The sequence below is a fragment of the Python bivittatus genome, unplaced genomic scaffold, assembly GCF_059951505.1.
Source record: "Python bivittatus isolate LINGU-HERP-01145 unplaced genomic scaffold, Pbiv_v1 ctg000100_np1212, whole genome shotgun sequence".
Lineage (NCBI taxonomy): Eukaryota > Metazoa > Chordata > Lepidosauria > Squamata > Pythonidae > Python > Python bivittatus.
Genome location: NW_028277038.1, coordinates 3,895,958 through 3,912,808, shown reverse-complemented (window position 1 = coordinate 3,912,808; position 16,851 = coordinate 3,895,958). Strand labels below are relative to the sequence as shown.

Here is a 16,851-nt window from a genome sequence, read left to right as displayed (position 1 = left end):
GGAATGCCAACTTTTCAGGAACTCTGTTGTGGACCCAGCATGTCCACTTTGATCATTTTCTCAGTCAGTACATGAAGGTCAGCTATGCATTGATACAGTACTGAGGAGTAAAGCATCTATCTATAGGTAGGTAGCTATGTAGATAGCTAGATAGCTGGATGGATGGATGGATGGATGGATGGATGGATAGATAGATAGATAGATAGATAGATAGATAGATAGATAGATAGATAGATAGATAGATAGATAGATAGATAGATAGATAATCTGTCTATCTATCCATCTACCTACCTACCTACCTACCTACCTACCTACCCATCCATCCATCTCCATAGCCACTATAATGCCAGGTAGAATTTGGACATTTGAAAGTAAAACTACTTTAGAAAGAAGATCATGCTGAGAAGCAGTGGCCAAATCTGCCTGAAATTTCCATATTCTCTTCTTCTTCCTTTGCTTGAAACAGCTGAGAAATCTTGATGCTTTCATCCTTACAGGCAGGAGTGTCCTCAACTTATGGTCAAAAAGCCAAAATGGTGGTCACCACAGCATAATTCAAGCTCCTCCTTCTTCCATGTCTGGGACCAGATCTTCCCTGGAACCTGCTAGTTACCCACTCCTTTTCCAAAGAGATAGATCCTTGGTTATTCTTATTTTTCTCCTAGAGCGTTACAGAATAAGAGCTTTTCAAAAACACAATCCAGAACTCCCCAAAGGAAGATAAATCTTCTCGAGCAGACGATAAACTGTAGCAGGAATTGTTCTCTCCATGAAATAGAGCAGTGCTCAATGATTACATAAGAGAGATGCAAAGTGGAGGGGGAGGAAGGGGTATCTAATGCTGTTTTCTCTCCAATTCAATTTCAGATCCATTTAAGAGGAGCTGGCATTTGCAAGGGTGAAAAAGGATGTTACAAATTCTCTCCCAAGCCGAGAAACAAAAATGGGGCTGGGGCTGGAAGTGGAGTGTGCCTTGAGCCATTTAGGAGCCACAGGGCATCTTTCTTCTTCTCCCAGAAAATGAATTGCTTTGGGAAGTGGGACATTGTCTTGTTATCCCCAACTGTATTCCCCATCCTATTGAGTGAACCCAAGTTTTGGCATCAGAAAAGAGGGAGAGAACCTTCTTGTTCTTCTCTCCCTTTATAAATACGGAAGCATCAGTCACATCGAAGGCCTTGTTTTTGCAACAGCCGTTCCTTCCAGAAAAGCTACTCAAAGCTTTCATCCTTTCGACTGTCTCTTTTCTGAACCTCATCCCAGTTTTGTCTGATCTTTTCTGGGATATGGAAGTAGCTGGAAATATACAGCTCTGCTTGGTTTGTAATGTGCTGCCAAATTAAACTCTGGCAGGTTTTAAATGTTTCTTGTTTGCTCTACCAAGCATGTACAACTCCCCCACTGCATCGCTCTCATTCATTTTTCTTCCAGTCCTCTTCTTTTTGTCCATGTATTCATACTGGAAGCTGTGCTTGTAAGAAGCCACGGAGTTTCTGCCTGGCATTCTTCTTCTTTCTCGATCATAAGAGTATCTGTCATTGCAAGGCCCTTCAAAACTGTTCTCGTACGAGTGCAATCTTGTCAAAACATTTGTTTGAAAGGCAGAAGCTGGTTCAGCATCAAAGAAGAAAAAAATGTTTTAAATAGCAGCCTAGCATCAGGAAAAGTGGGAAGAGGGGAGAAAGAAACCCTATTGTAAGGATAAATGTGATAGAGTGATAGATATTGTGATTAAAAGTGGGAAAGCGGGAGCTATGAACAACACCCCCATTTTTCCTTTTCTATACCTGGAAGGGGGTGTATGTATGGAAGAGATTAAAGAAACAAACTTCAGGCTGCTATGGGCCCCTTAAAGCTTTGGAAAAGCACTGGCAATCTCTTCTTATTTATGGCCAAAAGGACTTGGCATCAAATTTGGGCAGCAGTGTGGTTTACCATTGAATATCCATGGCAAAGACATGCATGGAAATTTCAGCCATATCCTTTGCTGTCTTTCCCTCTCAACCAATGTTCATTTATCTATGTTCTGCGTCTTCCTGAGATTCCTTGGAAGCATCTTTGGAAAAAAGCTGTGGTTCGTAAAATGTTTAAAAGAGTTTTACTGGAGCTTTTTGGATAGCTGGCAAGAGAGAGAGTGATGGGTGCAGTGCAGATCTTATGCTGGAACTTTTTTTCATGGTATGAGTGATGGAAATTAAATATCTGGGGGGAAAAGATGTCAACACATGCCCTGCTGAGAATGTTAAAGCAAAATATCTCAGCCGCTTTTTTGGTGTTTCAAATTATGTAATGGATAGAAAATATATATTTTTGGACATTGAAAAGCCTTTGTTTTTAATCTTCTAGCCCACTTTCACTTGTCTCCCCACATTTTCCAGCCCTTCCCATATTTGCCCCTACCATGCCCACCCAAGACCAAATCCAACCCTTGGTCCCAAAATAAAGGCAGGTGGGAATATGACCCAGATAAATAAATGGATAAGATTCGAGATTTCCAAAGGATGAGTGGAATGAAGTGAACAAGAAATGAATAATATTGGATGCTGCTATCCAGTTCACCGCCCCACAAGCTTAGCCATTTCCACCTTGTCTTTCTAAAATGATGATTGAACAGAAAGTGGAAGAGAAAGCCACAACTGTCTTTCCCTGGTATTTAAACAATATCAGGGAATTTTCAGTCTTGCTTTCTATAGTCTGTGCACCCATTAACAGGTAGCAATTGCTGTTTGCTCCCTGGGGGTTTATCTCCTAGTCGCTTCAGTAGTGCAGATATTCAATAAGTAATTTCCAGAGCTTGAGACCAGGGATTGTAAACATTTTCCTAAATTAACTGTCCCAGTTTACCTACACGGTTCATCCTGCACTGCAGGTTTTCTGGAAAGTAGCTGATAACCTGTAGAGCAGGGTTCCTCAACCTTGGCAACTTTAAGATGGGTGGATTTCAACTTGCTGGCTGGGGAATTCTGGGAGTTGAAGTCCACCCATCTTAAAGTTGCCAAGGTTGAGGAGCCCTGCTGTAGAGGATGGAAGAATGAGAGAAAACTTGCAAAGGTGGCTAAAACCATGTGGCATCTTCATCACCATGGACAGCTCCATCCTGAAAGTGGCCATTTGGTTAATGGGGTCTCTGGCTGGAAATGAGGAGTGTCAGCACCATGGAGAGCTCCTCCAGGCTCCTAACCTTGTGAATCCAATAAACCTGATTTAGTAATTTAATTATTTGTATCCATCCACATCATCCCCGGTTTTCCCTGGATGATATGCCTCAAAATGAACATATATATTTGTTGAGTCCCTGGAGTGAAGATTCCCCATCCATTCACTCTGATTTGCAATAGCTTTTCAGAATCCCGGGTAGAGAAAGACCTTCCTCATCTCCAACTGTCTTTAATAGAAGAGAAAGATTGGAAATGATACTTTCTACATAGGAAGGAGGTAACATGGCCAATTGCTGGCCTAGAAACACGACCATTTGGACTAATCTTTGGCATTCCGATGATCTGTGGTTCTCCAGGATTGCTTTCCACATCTCCTCCATCGTCCTTAGATGGAACTTCCTTCACATGAAAAATGTCATGGAATGGAGGTCCATAAGCCCCCTTCAGCTGATTTCGCATCAGCCTTGCCCATGCTGTTCAACCATTTTGGTGTTCCCTACAACCCCCTCATGCCTGTGACATCTTCAACCACTTTCATTACCTTCATTAGATTAGCACGCTGCAGGAAAAAAAAATGCAGCTCAGCCTCTCTCTTTCCATCCTAAGTTGTTAATTCTTCAAGGATAATGGCTTTGTTTTATTTTTAAACAATTAAAACTTGACAGCCTTTCCCTCCAGCACTTTTTACCATTATCTGTTTGTGCTAGTTTTGGCAATTAGAATGGAGATGGTTGATAGGGAACATCAGGTGGTCCTTTTGGGGGGGAACTGACTTGACAATCTCCATTCAGCAAAAAAGGTAGTTTTCTAAATGCCCTCTCCCCAGGCTAGATGGAATTAACCCCAGAATCCATAACTGTCTCCTCACTTCAGGGCGAAGAGTGACAACAACACAATCTGTCTTGTAAAAGAAAGAGTGGGGTTTTATTAACAGAGACAGAAACTTGTCATCCAATTACAGAATGAGTTGTTGATTCAGCGTAAGAATTCAGTTGATTTATTCAGTCATTTCACTGAATCTGTAGGGATTTGTGGAAGAGCAAAAGGAATGTTTGACTGGGGAGGGGGGAAACTACTTTCAAATCAAACACAGTTTTGTGTAACCAAAAGTCACATCCTCATGGGAGTGCCCCTTTGTTTTCCATAGATATTTGCTGTGTGTCGGTTTTTAAAAAATACCAAAAAAATTGCCCAAATCTAAAAGGAAACATGTGCAAACGTGAGTCAGGGGAGGATGGAGGATCTGGATTCAACCCATGGGACAATATTTTAGGCATTGCAAAGAAGCAACATTGAGTTGGAGAGTCCCAAACCACCGTTACCCCAATTCCTTGAGATATCACAAGCTATGCTACGAGAGTCTGGATGAAATTTTAAATGTGGCACCTCCTGAAGGCTGCAACAGAACTTAAAAGGTTCAACTTTTGAAAGTGTGTGTGTGTGTGTGTGTGCGCTTCTGTGTGGTGTTTCTCTCTCCAGTGCCCAAGCTTTCTGTTCAGCCCCCAGGGGAGTAATATTCTGTTTCCAGGCACTTACTGGAAAGGTCAACACCAACCAGGCAGGAAGATTAATTTAAATTTAACAGCAGGCATATCGCACCAGGGCAGGCGCTCTGACCCTTGGGGGCCTGTTTATATGGGGCAAACCATGTGGGCAGCTGGGTGGATTGCTTTCAGAGGCACATCGCAAGACCAGGTGTAGTTTCTGTAGCAACTGTTCAAGGACTCAGAACTTCCTGGCGCCGTTCCTGGTTCTCCTTGGATAAGTTCTTCGAATGCCTCTAAGTGGTTGTTCTATATCCACATTTTATGACATTTCAGCTGGTAAGTCTGGACCTTTTGGTTTTCATTTATCGCTTTCCTATTGTGGCGCTCGAGGCCCAACGCAGGGGGTTCTTTGCCGTCGTTCAGCAATGTACTGCCAGCACCCACTTAGCCTTTGCATAATTGCTGGGCTGCGGGAATAAAAAAATAGAATAAATTTATTATGGTTGTAGCACAAAAACAGTCATCAGGAAAGGCCTAGCCTCTGCGTTATCACCTTGATTCAACATGCCGTTTATTTGTCTACTGGCACGTTGCGCAGCCGAAAGAAATAAGCCAGGCTCATCAACTTGCCTTGACCAATTGTTGACACGTTATACAAACATACAAAAGGTAACCACCTTATCACAGATTCAGGGGCTCTGATGAGGTGGAAGGAAGGAAATGCACCTTCCAATGTACACCACGCTGAAGCCTAAGAGAAGGCTACTGTATCTGTGAATCTCCTTTAGAAATAAACTATAATGCGTTGGTGGTCGTGTTCCTTCCTCACAGTAGGCTGATATCTTGTAGGGAGTGAGGAGTGGCTAAAATATTTTGATTTTGGACCAAGCTTACTGCATATTCACTTGAAAGGTCTAAGGGATGGGAAAGGTTTGGGAAAGAAGGTAATTCAACCTCAAGAATATGACTAAGGAGAGGATGGATGCTGTGTTAGCTTAACAAGCTTCTTCTGGCAAGATCATCTTTGAGTTTAAAAGAAAACGAGGATGTTGAAAGAAAAACCATCGTCCCTACACCATGCCGTGCATGCGTGCGTTAAATATAATTCTGTCACGATGTTTTAAAACATCTTTGATTAATAAAATATGAGTCTCGATCCTCGCAGCTTGCTCATTAAGTAAAGGGCAAGCTATAAGGTTTAATCCCTAGCTGTGCAATCATTAATGTAGCAATAAAGAAATGCCATGTAGGGTTGCCACTGACTATTCTCTCAAGTTGGGGAGTCACGTTTATCAAGTCTTCTCCCCCCAGGGTGACAGATGCAGCTGGCTTCATGAAAGACAACTTGTGTAGGTGTGTCTTTTAGTAGCTAGATAAAACCCCCAAAGGAGGCATTCCAGATTAGGAAGTTTGGATCATTGTAAACCCCTGTGAGAATTGAGCTCTTGCTGGTCCTGCAAAATAAACTTTGGGGCATTTATTTTCTCCTCTTTAAATGCAGGACCAATATTCCTTAACCATGGGGGTGTGTTGCCATGACAATGACTGATCTTCTCCAGTTTGCTCACCTCTCGTGCCCCTTCTTTTTCCCCATGGCAGTCAGGCCAAATTTTTGGAATGGGTTTCCGTCTTTAAAATTCCAACCCTCTGCAAGGAGGAAAGATGGAGAGGTTGGCTTTCAAGCACAGCTATTTCATCCTCACGGTTGATTTGGGTCTGGTTGCCGTGCCAACCCCTGCAGATTAGCAAGTGGAATTTTCATGTGCAAATGCATGGTCAGCTAGGAAAGAAAAGAAAGAAAGAAAGAAAGAAAGAAAGAAAGAAAGAAAGGAAGGAAGGAAGGAAGGAAGGAAGGAAGGAAGGAAGGAAGGAAGGGGTAGGTAGGTAGGTAGGTAGGTAGGTAGGTAGGTAGGTAGGTAAGTAGCCCCCTATCTTCTATGGGTATCTGCTTCATCAGTCCCACAAAAGCTTAAATGTGTTTTTCCCCTATCTTTCTTGATGACCGATGACCTAGGGAAGATCTCCTTGTAGAAGGTTAGAAAGCAAAAAGCAAAGAGAGACATGAACTTCCGTGGTTGCAGAACCCTAACTTTTTTTACCCCAAAAGTGCATTTCCCCCTATCTAGCATTTTAGCTTCCTATTTTTGGGTGACATAAGATTCTAGTTCTCTGTTGTAAAGTCCAGGCACTATCAAAGATTGAGAGTGGCTGAATACGGTTAGATTCTGACTTAAAACAAGGAAGTTGACCAACAAGCTTGCTCTTGTGTAGAAGAGTGGACATCCACCCTTCTGTATTTCCTTACAATTCGCTATAATTCTCTCTCCTTTATGGGCAAATGTATTACAAAATAGAAAGAGAAAATCAGTTGCCATCTTAGAGGGATTTCCCCAATTTTAATTCCTGCGGGGAAGAATGGATTTTGAAAACGTGCTTACTATTCTTCTCTAAATTGAAAGATGCATGCCCTCTGCATGCTATCTAATTAATATAAACTTGTAAGTTAACCCCGTTTAACCTCTGTCAGATGTTTAAACTTAAAGGACTTGCTCAATAATAAGTACAGTTATTAATTTGTCAAGCTGTGATTGTGTCTTTGTAGTGAGGCAGACAGATATGGAAATGTCAGGAACGTTGATTAAAAACATCAAGGAGATACATTTATGGTTCTACATCTCTTCTATGTGATTTATATGCCCTTCGGGACATAGTTCTGCACTTAGGAACCCCCCTTCCCATTAGAAAGATATATATGAAGTTTAAGGGAAGACCTCCAATATTTCATTTTGGATTGCTATCAGCTTCCCATTATGGGGGTTACTCTAAAGCAGTTTCATTAAGTAGACTGGATTAGCAATAGAAGGAATCTCCTGGGTAACATCTGCAGCCAGTGTAACTGGAAGGAACCAGATTGATGGAGGCTGACCTGACATCTAATTCAGTCTCTTGCCCCTTCAGATCTCCAGATTCTTTGCAAAATTTAATGAGACAGCACAGAGAAGCCTGTATGTGTCTACTTTTATACATGTTACATGCAGGTAGTAATATCTGTCTAAACTTGTGCCTGTAATGCTTAAAACCAGAGAAGGGGTTAATTTAGGAACTAAGTTTAAGGGTATTGCAAAACTGCAGCTCTGTTTGGGGGAAAGGAAACTTGGTTCCCTCCAAAGTGTTCATCTTTCATTATTTCAAAAAGAACCATGAATAACAACAAACCTGGTCCCTAACCCTTAGAAAAGTGGAGAAAAATAAGTTGGAAGTATCTGATGAACTTCTCCATGGAGACTTTTTGTTCATGGGAGAACTGTCTAACATTTTGGGGGGGATATTTTTGATTTTCTAGTGTAGTCCATATCCCAGTTTTTACATAGCATGCTAAGCTTGGTGGATTGTTAACTCTGGTTGTGAGTGTCTTAATAAGTTCTTTGAACCTAGGTCATTTAGTTAGTTTATGGTTCAGTGTCTTCTTGTGAACTCCCAAGGTGGATTAATGCAGTACTAGTTTAAAGACATACATGGATGTACCCAAGATAGTTCAATATATGAATTCCATCCCCATGCCAGTCTGATGTCATGGTTTAAATCTTGGATTAGGACCATGTAGATCCCAGTTCACGTCCATCCTCAGCCACGGGAGCCCCCAGAGAAACTTTGAAACTTGTCAAACTCTCAGCCCAACCAGCCTCACGTCATCATTTTTGGAGAAGATTTGAGGAGGAAAAAGTATGTGTGTCATCCTGAGCTCCTAGAGACCATGAGAGATGTAGATCTGCCTGAGAAATACAATTGAGCATCACTCATCCTAGCTAAGATGGTCAAGGGTGATGCAGGGAAGGCCTAGCTAAATGATGGAAATTACCAGAAAAGGTGGTGGAGTAGCCACAGTGGAAGTGAATAATTATCCTCCTGTCTCTGTTCATGAGCTTCCCAAACGCATCTGGTAAGATGCTATCAGAAGTGGTATGCTGGTTAGTTAGAGCCTCGGGTCGGTCCAACCTGGGCAGCCTTGAACGTGTCAACCTGCTGGACTGTTTGGTGGTATTTTAATCATAGAGTGTCATGCCAGCAGCTCTGATTGCAGAAGGCTCTTGCTGCTTGAAGAGCCTGTGGCTCTGAGACTTAGATAGGCAGTGTGTTTATTTCTATTGTGGCTATTTTTACACTTTGCATATCAAATGCTCTGTTCTCAGGCTATCATTAAAGAACAAACTCCGGTCGCGTTGTGGTGTTGATCCTCTTTTATTAGGACATGTTTTAATTTGCATCTTTAAAAAAAAAGAAAGAATCTAATTGTGGAACTGAGCTATTTAAAATGCAGATGGTTTCTCAACAATCATACACAAGGGAGGGGGGGAAACAGCTGGATGGCTGAGCTGATTCCTCACTTGGCTTTTAACGCTTTCTGGATGTCACCAGCTCCTTGTCTTCGGAGGGCCTGGCCTCCATTTTGCATGTCCCTCCAAGTCTGGGTTTGTCATCGCCGCTATTTAAAAGAGAAACGCATCCGGAGATCCGATCTGGTTCCTTTGGCCGCGCTGATGAGCCAATGCATCAGAAGATCTCAGAAAAAGCTAAAGAGGTTTGGCCCTAGTTAGGACTTGGATGGAGAAGACAAGAAACCCCCAAGGTGGTAGAGTACAGTAGGAAGTCAAAAAACCCTCAACAACAACAGACAGTGGCAAGTTATTCAAAGAGGAAGATGGAAGGAGAGAAAACCCCGCAGGGTTTGGCTCAACTCTCAAGCTGGTTGGACATTCTGGTGTGGTTTGACTTCAGATGGATCTTGCATTTGATCTTTGCCAAGCTGACCTTTTTTTCCCCACACATTTTAAGGTCTCTGGGATTTACATACTTTCCCCCCTCCTTGGCCGAAGTTCCAGCTTTCCTCCTTCCCTTCTCCCTCATCTCCAGACCAGTGTACCGATTTTGGTTAATTCCTTTATTTTCAAATAGGAAACAACATACCACGAAGATGTGTGAACTAAATAAAACATACAAATTAGATGCTTCACTCCAGGCGATACAGAATCTTGCTTCAGAAACAACCGTGTCAGATTGTGTTAAATTTACCGAACTTGTTCTCTCTCGCTGCATTGTGTTTCTTTTTCGGCTTAACGGTGGCCTTGTACTCGGTGAAAGATTTTTATTACTCTCGCTTTGTTGGTTTAAATTGCATTTATTTCCAATCTCAGAAGAGATTCGGGTTTTACTTTCCCGCAAAGATGCAACTCCCTTATAAGGCAACTTATTCTATTTAACTTTTGTCCCCAAACATTTGTTCTGTCCTGTGTTTGCATTCTTCCTACAGGAGATCACTGAGTATTAGCTGGTTGTAACTGTTCAGTGGACTGACTTCCTATTAAGCAGGAATGCTGCAAGGCAGAAATAAGGAAGGAGGGAAAGGACATTACGTCTCTGATAAATTGCCATATCTCACGGATGCTTTATTAAAGATATATATCTTGGTGAAATTTTGGAAGGCACAGCTATCGGGAGATTCTGTCTGAGATTATTTGTATGTGTTTTGAAAATCAGTTCTGGTTTCGTGGACCGGCTGGAAGAATTTTGCTCAAGCTACTCTGTTTTAGAGGCTGAATTTCAGGAATGTGCCAGAAAAAGAAGGAAAAAAATCTGGATCTAACACCACAAACAGTGCTATATTATACAGGATCCCCAGGGTTTCAGGTCCAGCTGAGAGAAGGATCCAGGTTTTAAGGTATCAACAGAAGAAAAATCAAGTGGAAAAGTTTCACCGATTTGGTTGTGCTTCTTTTGTAGAGTTTAAAAGCTTCATTGGCACGGATGAGATTGGAAGTTACAGCAACGGTTTTTATTTTCTGCGCAGTGCGTTATTTTTGAAATTAAATCTCTCGTTGCTTCAGGCCGCCGTTGCTTTTATTAAAATTGCACTTTTTATTTTATTTTATTTTATTTTATTTTATTTTATTTTATTTTTAAATTGCTTGTATGTTTTTATTGTGCATTAGCTGGTTTGGGGTAGAGGTCAAAGGCACCAGTCTAGAAACTGGGAGACCATGGACACAGAGCCAGCTGGGTGACCTTGGGCCAGTCCCTCAGCCCTAGGAAGGAGGACGCCAGGGCAAACCATTTCTGAAAATGTGCCAAGAAAACTACAGGGACTCGTTTAAGCTGTCCCCAAGAGTCAAAACTGACTTGAAGGCATCAAAAAAAAAAAAAGCAGAATTTGGTGTAGTGGTTAAGGCACCAGGCTAGAAGCCAGTGGACTGTGAGTTCTAGTCCCACCTAGGCACGAAGCCAGCTGGGTGACCTTGGGCCAGTCCCTCTCTTTCAGCTCTAGGAAGAAGGAGACAAGGGCAAACCACATCCAAAAATCTTGCCAATCTTGTCATGAAAACTGTAGGGACTTGTCCAGGCAATCACTGGGAGTCAAGACTGACTCACAGGCACTCAAAAAGATTGGCAAGATTCACCTTAGCGAACGACAATAGCAAAGCTATAGAAATCTGGATGACCACTTCTGTTTGTTTATATGCGTGTCATCAGACTGAGAATGTTTTAGCAATGTTTCTCTTTGCAAGCTCTGGTCGTGTGATTTGCACTAGCTGTTTCTTTTCCCCCTTTTTTTTTCCTCTCCAGCCGCCTCCTTTTTGCTAACAGCTGGTGGAGCACAAAGAAGATAGAGTTTTGAATTAGGAAAACAGAGTCCTTTTGACTCTAGGTATCTTCAGGGATAATTAATTAACATCTTGGAAATATAATACACTGTTGGTGCCCAGCTCTGAGAAACAACCTGAGTAGATATACTCAGATTCAGATTCATACTTCTACTCAGAGTAGAATACGTAAGATTCTTCCTACGTTCATGCAGTTTTTCAGAGTCTACGGAGATGGGCTTTTCAGATCTGGACCATGCCGTAGCTCCACGCTAAATGCTGACATGCCGTCTCGTGTCCATTTTTCCCAAACATTTTCCCAGTGAAGCGCTACTGATTTTATAAAAGCTTGTTTGCTAGGTCAAGGCTGGCTTCAGGCGTGACCGTTTGAAGAGCCCTCTGACCACACTAAGAATGGGCATTGAGCATTTCTTGAGCCAAGCTCCTTCTGGTGACATTTGAAAAACGAAGAATGGGGCCAGGGTGTGTTCACAAATACAAGTGCCAAGGTTTTATCTTGCTGATAGAACTCAGGGGAGCCATCTTACCTTCGAATTACGCTGGCTGTTTTCACACATTCACTGACCTTATGGTTCAGTTGATTGTATGAACTTAAAACATAGATTCATCCAGTAAGCAAGTTAAGGGCCTTTTCTTACTTTCACCTAACTTTGGCGAAAGTAAGAGAAGATATATGCAAACATATCCAGGCAAACGGGTTTTCCCCCTCTTATGTACCCCACAACATTCCCTTCATCTCATCTCCCAGGCCCAGGAATGAGAAAGACTTAAATCCTCCTTTGCTCGATGTAGCATTTTCCATCTTATTCTGGCACCATCCCATCGAATTGCAAAAACTGAATAAAATGCGTCTGTCATGCTTGAGACCCTCTTTGCTTTCCTTGCAGAAAAATGAACTGAAAGACATCAGGCATGGAAACCATCTGTTGAACTTCCAGTATGCAAGCAGATCACACAAGGTATTACTGTACGACTAGGGAATTTGTAGGGTGGGGGCTTAAGTTTTGACTGGGTGAAAATGGGTACCATTCAGGGGCAGATTTTTTTAACATTGCCTAATGCTGCAACTAAAACCTGAAATTATCAGACTGTGATGCCTGATCTTCAATTCTCTTCTTCTTCCCTCTGGTGAATTTAATTCTATGATGCCAACATGCTGCAAATCTCATCCTTCACCATTGAATGTCACTGTTAGGGCCCAATACGGAGCTAGAAAGCATCCTTGGACCAACTTCTACCCCGGCATCTTTCGTTTGTCTTCTGTGGAGATCACGTTAAAATCTATAGAGCTGCGAAAATGGTTGAATTTCAGAGCTTCAGATTTCTTCTCTTGTTGGGGGATAAATGATAGAAGGAATCTCATTCAGAAACAATTGTTCACCTTATCTTTCTCTTTGGCAAGGATGGGGTTTGGAAGGGAGCATTTAGATTCTTTTTTTCTTCTCCTTCAGTTGCTGTCTAGGTGAAAACCAACTATGACCAGCTTAGAGAAGTCCTTGCTGTAGTAACCAAAGAATAAGATTTGGCACTCAAGGGGAAACACCAGCTCCAAGCCAAACTGGAGAACTTAGAGCAAGTCCTAAAGGTAGGGTGGATATTATTGCCAAAAACAACAACCCAGCAGGACCGAGATACGCTCCAGAGATCTCCAGGTCAAAGCTCAAAATCTGAAATACCTTCTCTCTGGTCTCCTGTTATTTTGGGGCACTGATGCATGAACACTTGGAGCCAAAAGGGGACCCATTTTTCAAGTTACCTTTTTGACTCTGACTTCAATTTGGGGGGTCAGGGTAGATTATTTTTTTTGCCACCCACCTCTCTTTGCCTCTCAGATCTTTGCATTTCTACGCCTATGCTGAAAGTTTGTGACCTGCTTCATATAATACCTTGATCAGAAAGTTGGTGGCTGCCTGATGCTGCTCCTCTTTTACCTTTGTCAACACATGCACACACACACTGATATACACACACATATATATATCCCACTTCCATCATGTTGGAACATGTTGACCAAACAACCCTGCTAAAATGTGTTGACATAGCTCAAGTTTGTATTTCAAAAACACACTCTCAAAGGAGAAGAGGTTGATAGGTTCCTTGATAGTCCAAAGCATTCTTAGTCATCATCTCCAAGATGTTTATCTTCTTTTCCAATCTAATTAGGATGCTGGAAAGCCGCAGCTTGAAACGATATGTAGAGGTTACGAATGATTGAAGGTTCTTGGTTCCTTGAGATTCCAGAGTTTCCATTAAAAGTTTAATATGGTACCCCTAAGTCTTTGCACCCTCTGGAAGGAAGCAGACAACAAGAGCTTGCTAGCCTCATCAGCAATGGTTATCTTTCTTTCTCTCCCACTCCGTAGCATATGCGAGAGGCTGCTGAACGGCGGCAACAGCTGGAATTGGAGCATGAACAGGCCTTGGCTATTCTCAACTCAAAACAGAAGGAAATTGAACTCTTGCAAAAGGTAGGAGAATGGGTGGGTAGAAGCAGGGAGCAAACAGAGGGTCGAAATTGCAGCAGAGAATGAAAGAGGCGATCTTGTTTACGTGTCAGCTCAGTCTGCTTTATGAGATTCTCCACTTGCATGCCCGTAAATTTAATAACCACTCTTTTCGTGTTAGCCCCTTACGATGTGATTGGAATAATTGTCCAATTACAGAATATATGAAATGTCTCTCCTGGCCAGCCTTTCATATCCAGCTTCCAAATCCCAGAAAGAATGTTAATAATGTCCTTCAAGACTAACTTGATTCCGATAAGGAGATCCAATAAGGATAACCATGTTGATTAGGAACCTAAGATTGCTCTCTCTCTTTCTTTCTTTCTCCTTCATTATTACAGGCTTGAATTTTGAAAATATGGATTATTAAGAAGTCTGTGATATGAGATGAGATAGAAATTTCTTATTACGGGGCAAAGAACTTTTCATACGGCAAACATCAGATTTATTTCTCGCCTCTCTTGATCTGATTGCTTAGTTTAATATAGTTTTTCATACACCTCAAGTAATCCAAAATCTAGGAACAGCTTCTTTGGGCTGTCGAGAGCACAGATGGTCGGGCATTGATAGACTTTCACCCAGAATCTTTTGGACTTTGGGTGGACTTTCTGAGTTGCCAAGTGGGACATTATGTTTTTATATTCGTTCAGGATTCCTGAGATACCCCAGAACGCACCTATACATTAGATTGTGTCAGAAACCTGCCCTCCAATGTCCTGAAAGCTTCTGTCTCCTGCAGAAAAGGCTTCTGTTTTTCATTCTCATTTTCAGGGTCCTTTACTAGTCTGTTTGATGGTGTTTTGGAACTTCTTTTATGGTGGAAGATGCTGATAATATTTCTTTCCCCCCATGCCTACTTCATTAGGAAGCCTCCTTGACTTCCCACCCTTTTTTTTACATTCCAATGAAAAACATCATATGGAATTTTCTTCTATGTTTCTCCCCCCTTTAAATCAACACTCCTCCGAGCTCAGCTGACCCAGGTTGCATATGAGCCTTTAAACAAAACCAAAGAAAGTTGAGGAACAAGTGGGCAAATCAGGACACACCACCTATTAATTGCAAAGGAATCAGAAACGTCCCTCTAACAGGACTTAGGGCAATGTCTTTGGGTAGGAATACCAAAAAACGATGCCACCCCCAATATGCTTTTTAGCCCTCCTCCGAAGGGTGGAGCTCATCTTCTTTCCCTTTTTTGCTGTGAAGGGTGGGGCTTCCAAGGAACAGAAGGGGCCCTTTAAGCTTTGTAGAAGCGAAGGCACGTATTTCATCCATTAAATCTCCTGAAAGCCCTTTGCCAAACAAATCTGGTCCAAGACTCTTTGAACATGCGGCTTTTGATATCTGTGATATATTACAGCTGCCAAGTTCTTGAAAGTTGCTCACCTTGTCTGAGCATTAGGAAGAGCTTTCAGAACTAAGCTTGGGAAAAATGATGGTGTGGTTCATACAGATTTATTGCTGAGCCACAGAAATAAGCTGTCATTTCCCGTTGCCTCTCTTTTTTTTCAGGCTCAGGTTGAAGCTAAGAAAGAACATGAAGGAGCGATTCAACTGCTAGAGGTAAGCCCGGTCCTTATTCAGTCTGCCTCTCCATGATATTAGAGCTGCAAGTAATCTTTGGATTTGCTAGTACGTTAATCAACTGCTAAATTAATCAACTGCTAGATGAATGGGCGAGAAAAAGATGGTTGGCCAGGCAAAGCATTTTGAGCATGTGTGTTCAAGGTTTTTCCGAGGTGGAACCCTAACAAAGAATTTTAAACAAAATATTAATTAACGTATGGCCGTTCCTCCGCACGATGATCGGAAGGTATTATGCGCTAAATCAATCTGCGTCCATTCCAAAGGGACACGGGGATCCAAAGGGGAAAGCAATAAAAACAACCAAAGAGTTATCGTTCAGAAAGAGGAGACCGTAGGCGGGTCTCATAACTCACACCAGCAGCTTTTCAGCATCCTTTAAAGTAAAAAAAAACCAACAGCAGCTTTTTTCAACGGGCAGCCATTTATCAGAATTGACCGTGAGTAATCCATCACCTGTTGGCTTGGGGAAATATTTTGCCACATCTTTCCCTGGGAATTTCAACACTGGCCCTCTGTTGAGGTTGAATCCTGCCTCCCACCTCTATAAAAGCCCAGTCTTTACCATGGAGATGGGCAATGAGATGCAAGGATTTATTTTCCTGCATTCTCCCCCCCCCGCCCTTTCCCATTCTTCATCCAGGCTTCATGCTGATCCTAAGGTGTGTGCAAATATAAAAATGCACAAGCCCCATATCGCTTCCCAACGAGAGACTCCTTTTTTGAATTGGTGACGGCTAATCGCACAGCAGTTCTGTCCAAATGAAGATTGCAAAGAAGGGAGAGCGTAAAATTCTCAGCGCAGAGGAAAATTCTCCTGTGCCGGAGAATGGAAATCAGTCCAGAGATCTACTAGAGCCATTTTTGGATGTTTTTATTGCTAGTGAAACAGGGAAATCTGCAGATCTGAGCCACTTTTGCTTCTGACTTGCTTTGGGTTTGATCCACACACATCTGAACTGCAGCAAGCATGTAGGTGTATTTTTTCCCCCTTTCTTTAAAAAAAAAATGGTTAGAGCTTTACCGGCAAAATGTTCCTGTGTGTTTTACTGTTATCACCGAATGTATGAACATTGATTTAAAAGAAGAAAAATCCAAACGCCTCGTACATTTCTGGTGTAGGAAAAGGAGAAGGAAATCAGTTTGGCCCCAAGAAGGGAGGGCTGTTATTAGGGTAAATGACTTTTTCTGTCTTTTTTTTTTGCAATTCCAATTTCACCTGCAGTTTCTCTCCTCTGTGATTTCCTTATTGATCTGACATTGCTTTTGAGTCTATTAATTTTTCCCCCATATGTGTTTATTTAATTGGCCTGTAGAGATGCCAAATCAGCAGCCGAATTGATTTTCTTTCCCCCCGAAATATATGCCAGTGTGGTTCCTTTTAATGCATGCTTTTTTCCCCCTTCCCCTTTTTAAAGTGTGGTAAGTGTACCAGCGGGCATATCTATGTTGCTCACTTGAA

The 16,851-nt window shown here is 42.0% G+C and overlaps 1 protein-coding gene across 4 annotated transcripts in view; it reads left to right on the top strand.

The window, feature by feature from the left end:
• The window catches only part of RIMBP2 (RIMS binding protein 2), a 75,287-nt gene that overhangs the window by 23,942 nt on the left and 34,494 nt on the right, over positions 1 to 16,851 (top strand). For 3 of the 4 annotated variants that reach the window (XM_025165695.2, XM_025165691.2, XM_088135296.1), the window contains exons 3-6: positions 12,189 to 12,260; positions 12,753 to 12,886; positions 13,665 to 13,769; positions 15,318 to 15,368. In XM_025165695.2, coding sequence (XP_025021463.2) covers positions 13,668 to 13,769; positions 15,318 to 15,368 — 153 coding nt within the window. In that variant the 5' untranslated portion in view covers positions 12,189 to 12,260; positions 12,753 to 12,886; positions 13,665 to 13,667. Of the gene's footprint in view, positions 1 to 4,840; positions 4,982 to 12,188; positions 12,261 to 12,752; positions 12,887 to 13,664; positions 13,770 to 15,317; positions 15,369 to 16,851 lie in introns of those variants that run through there. The other variant, XM_088135295.1, reaches the window with a different exon arrangement.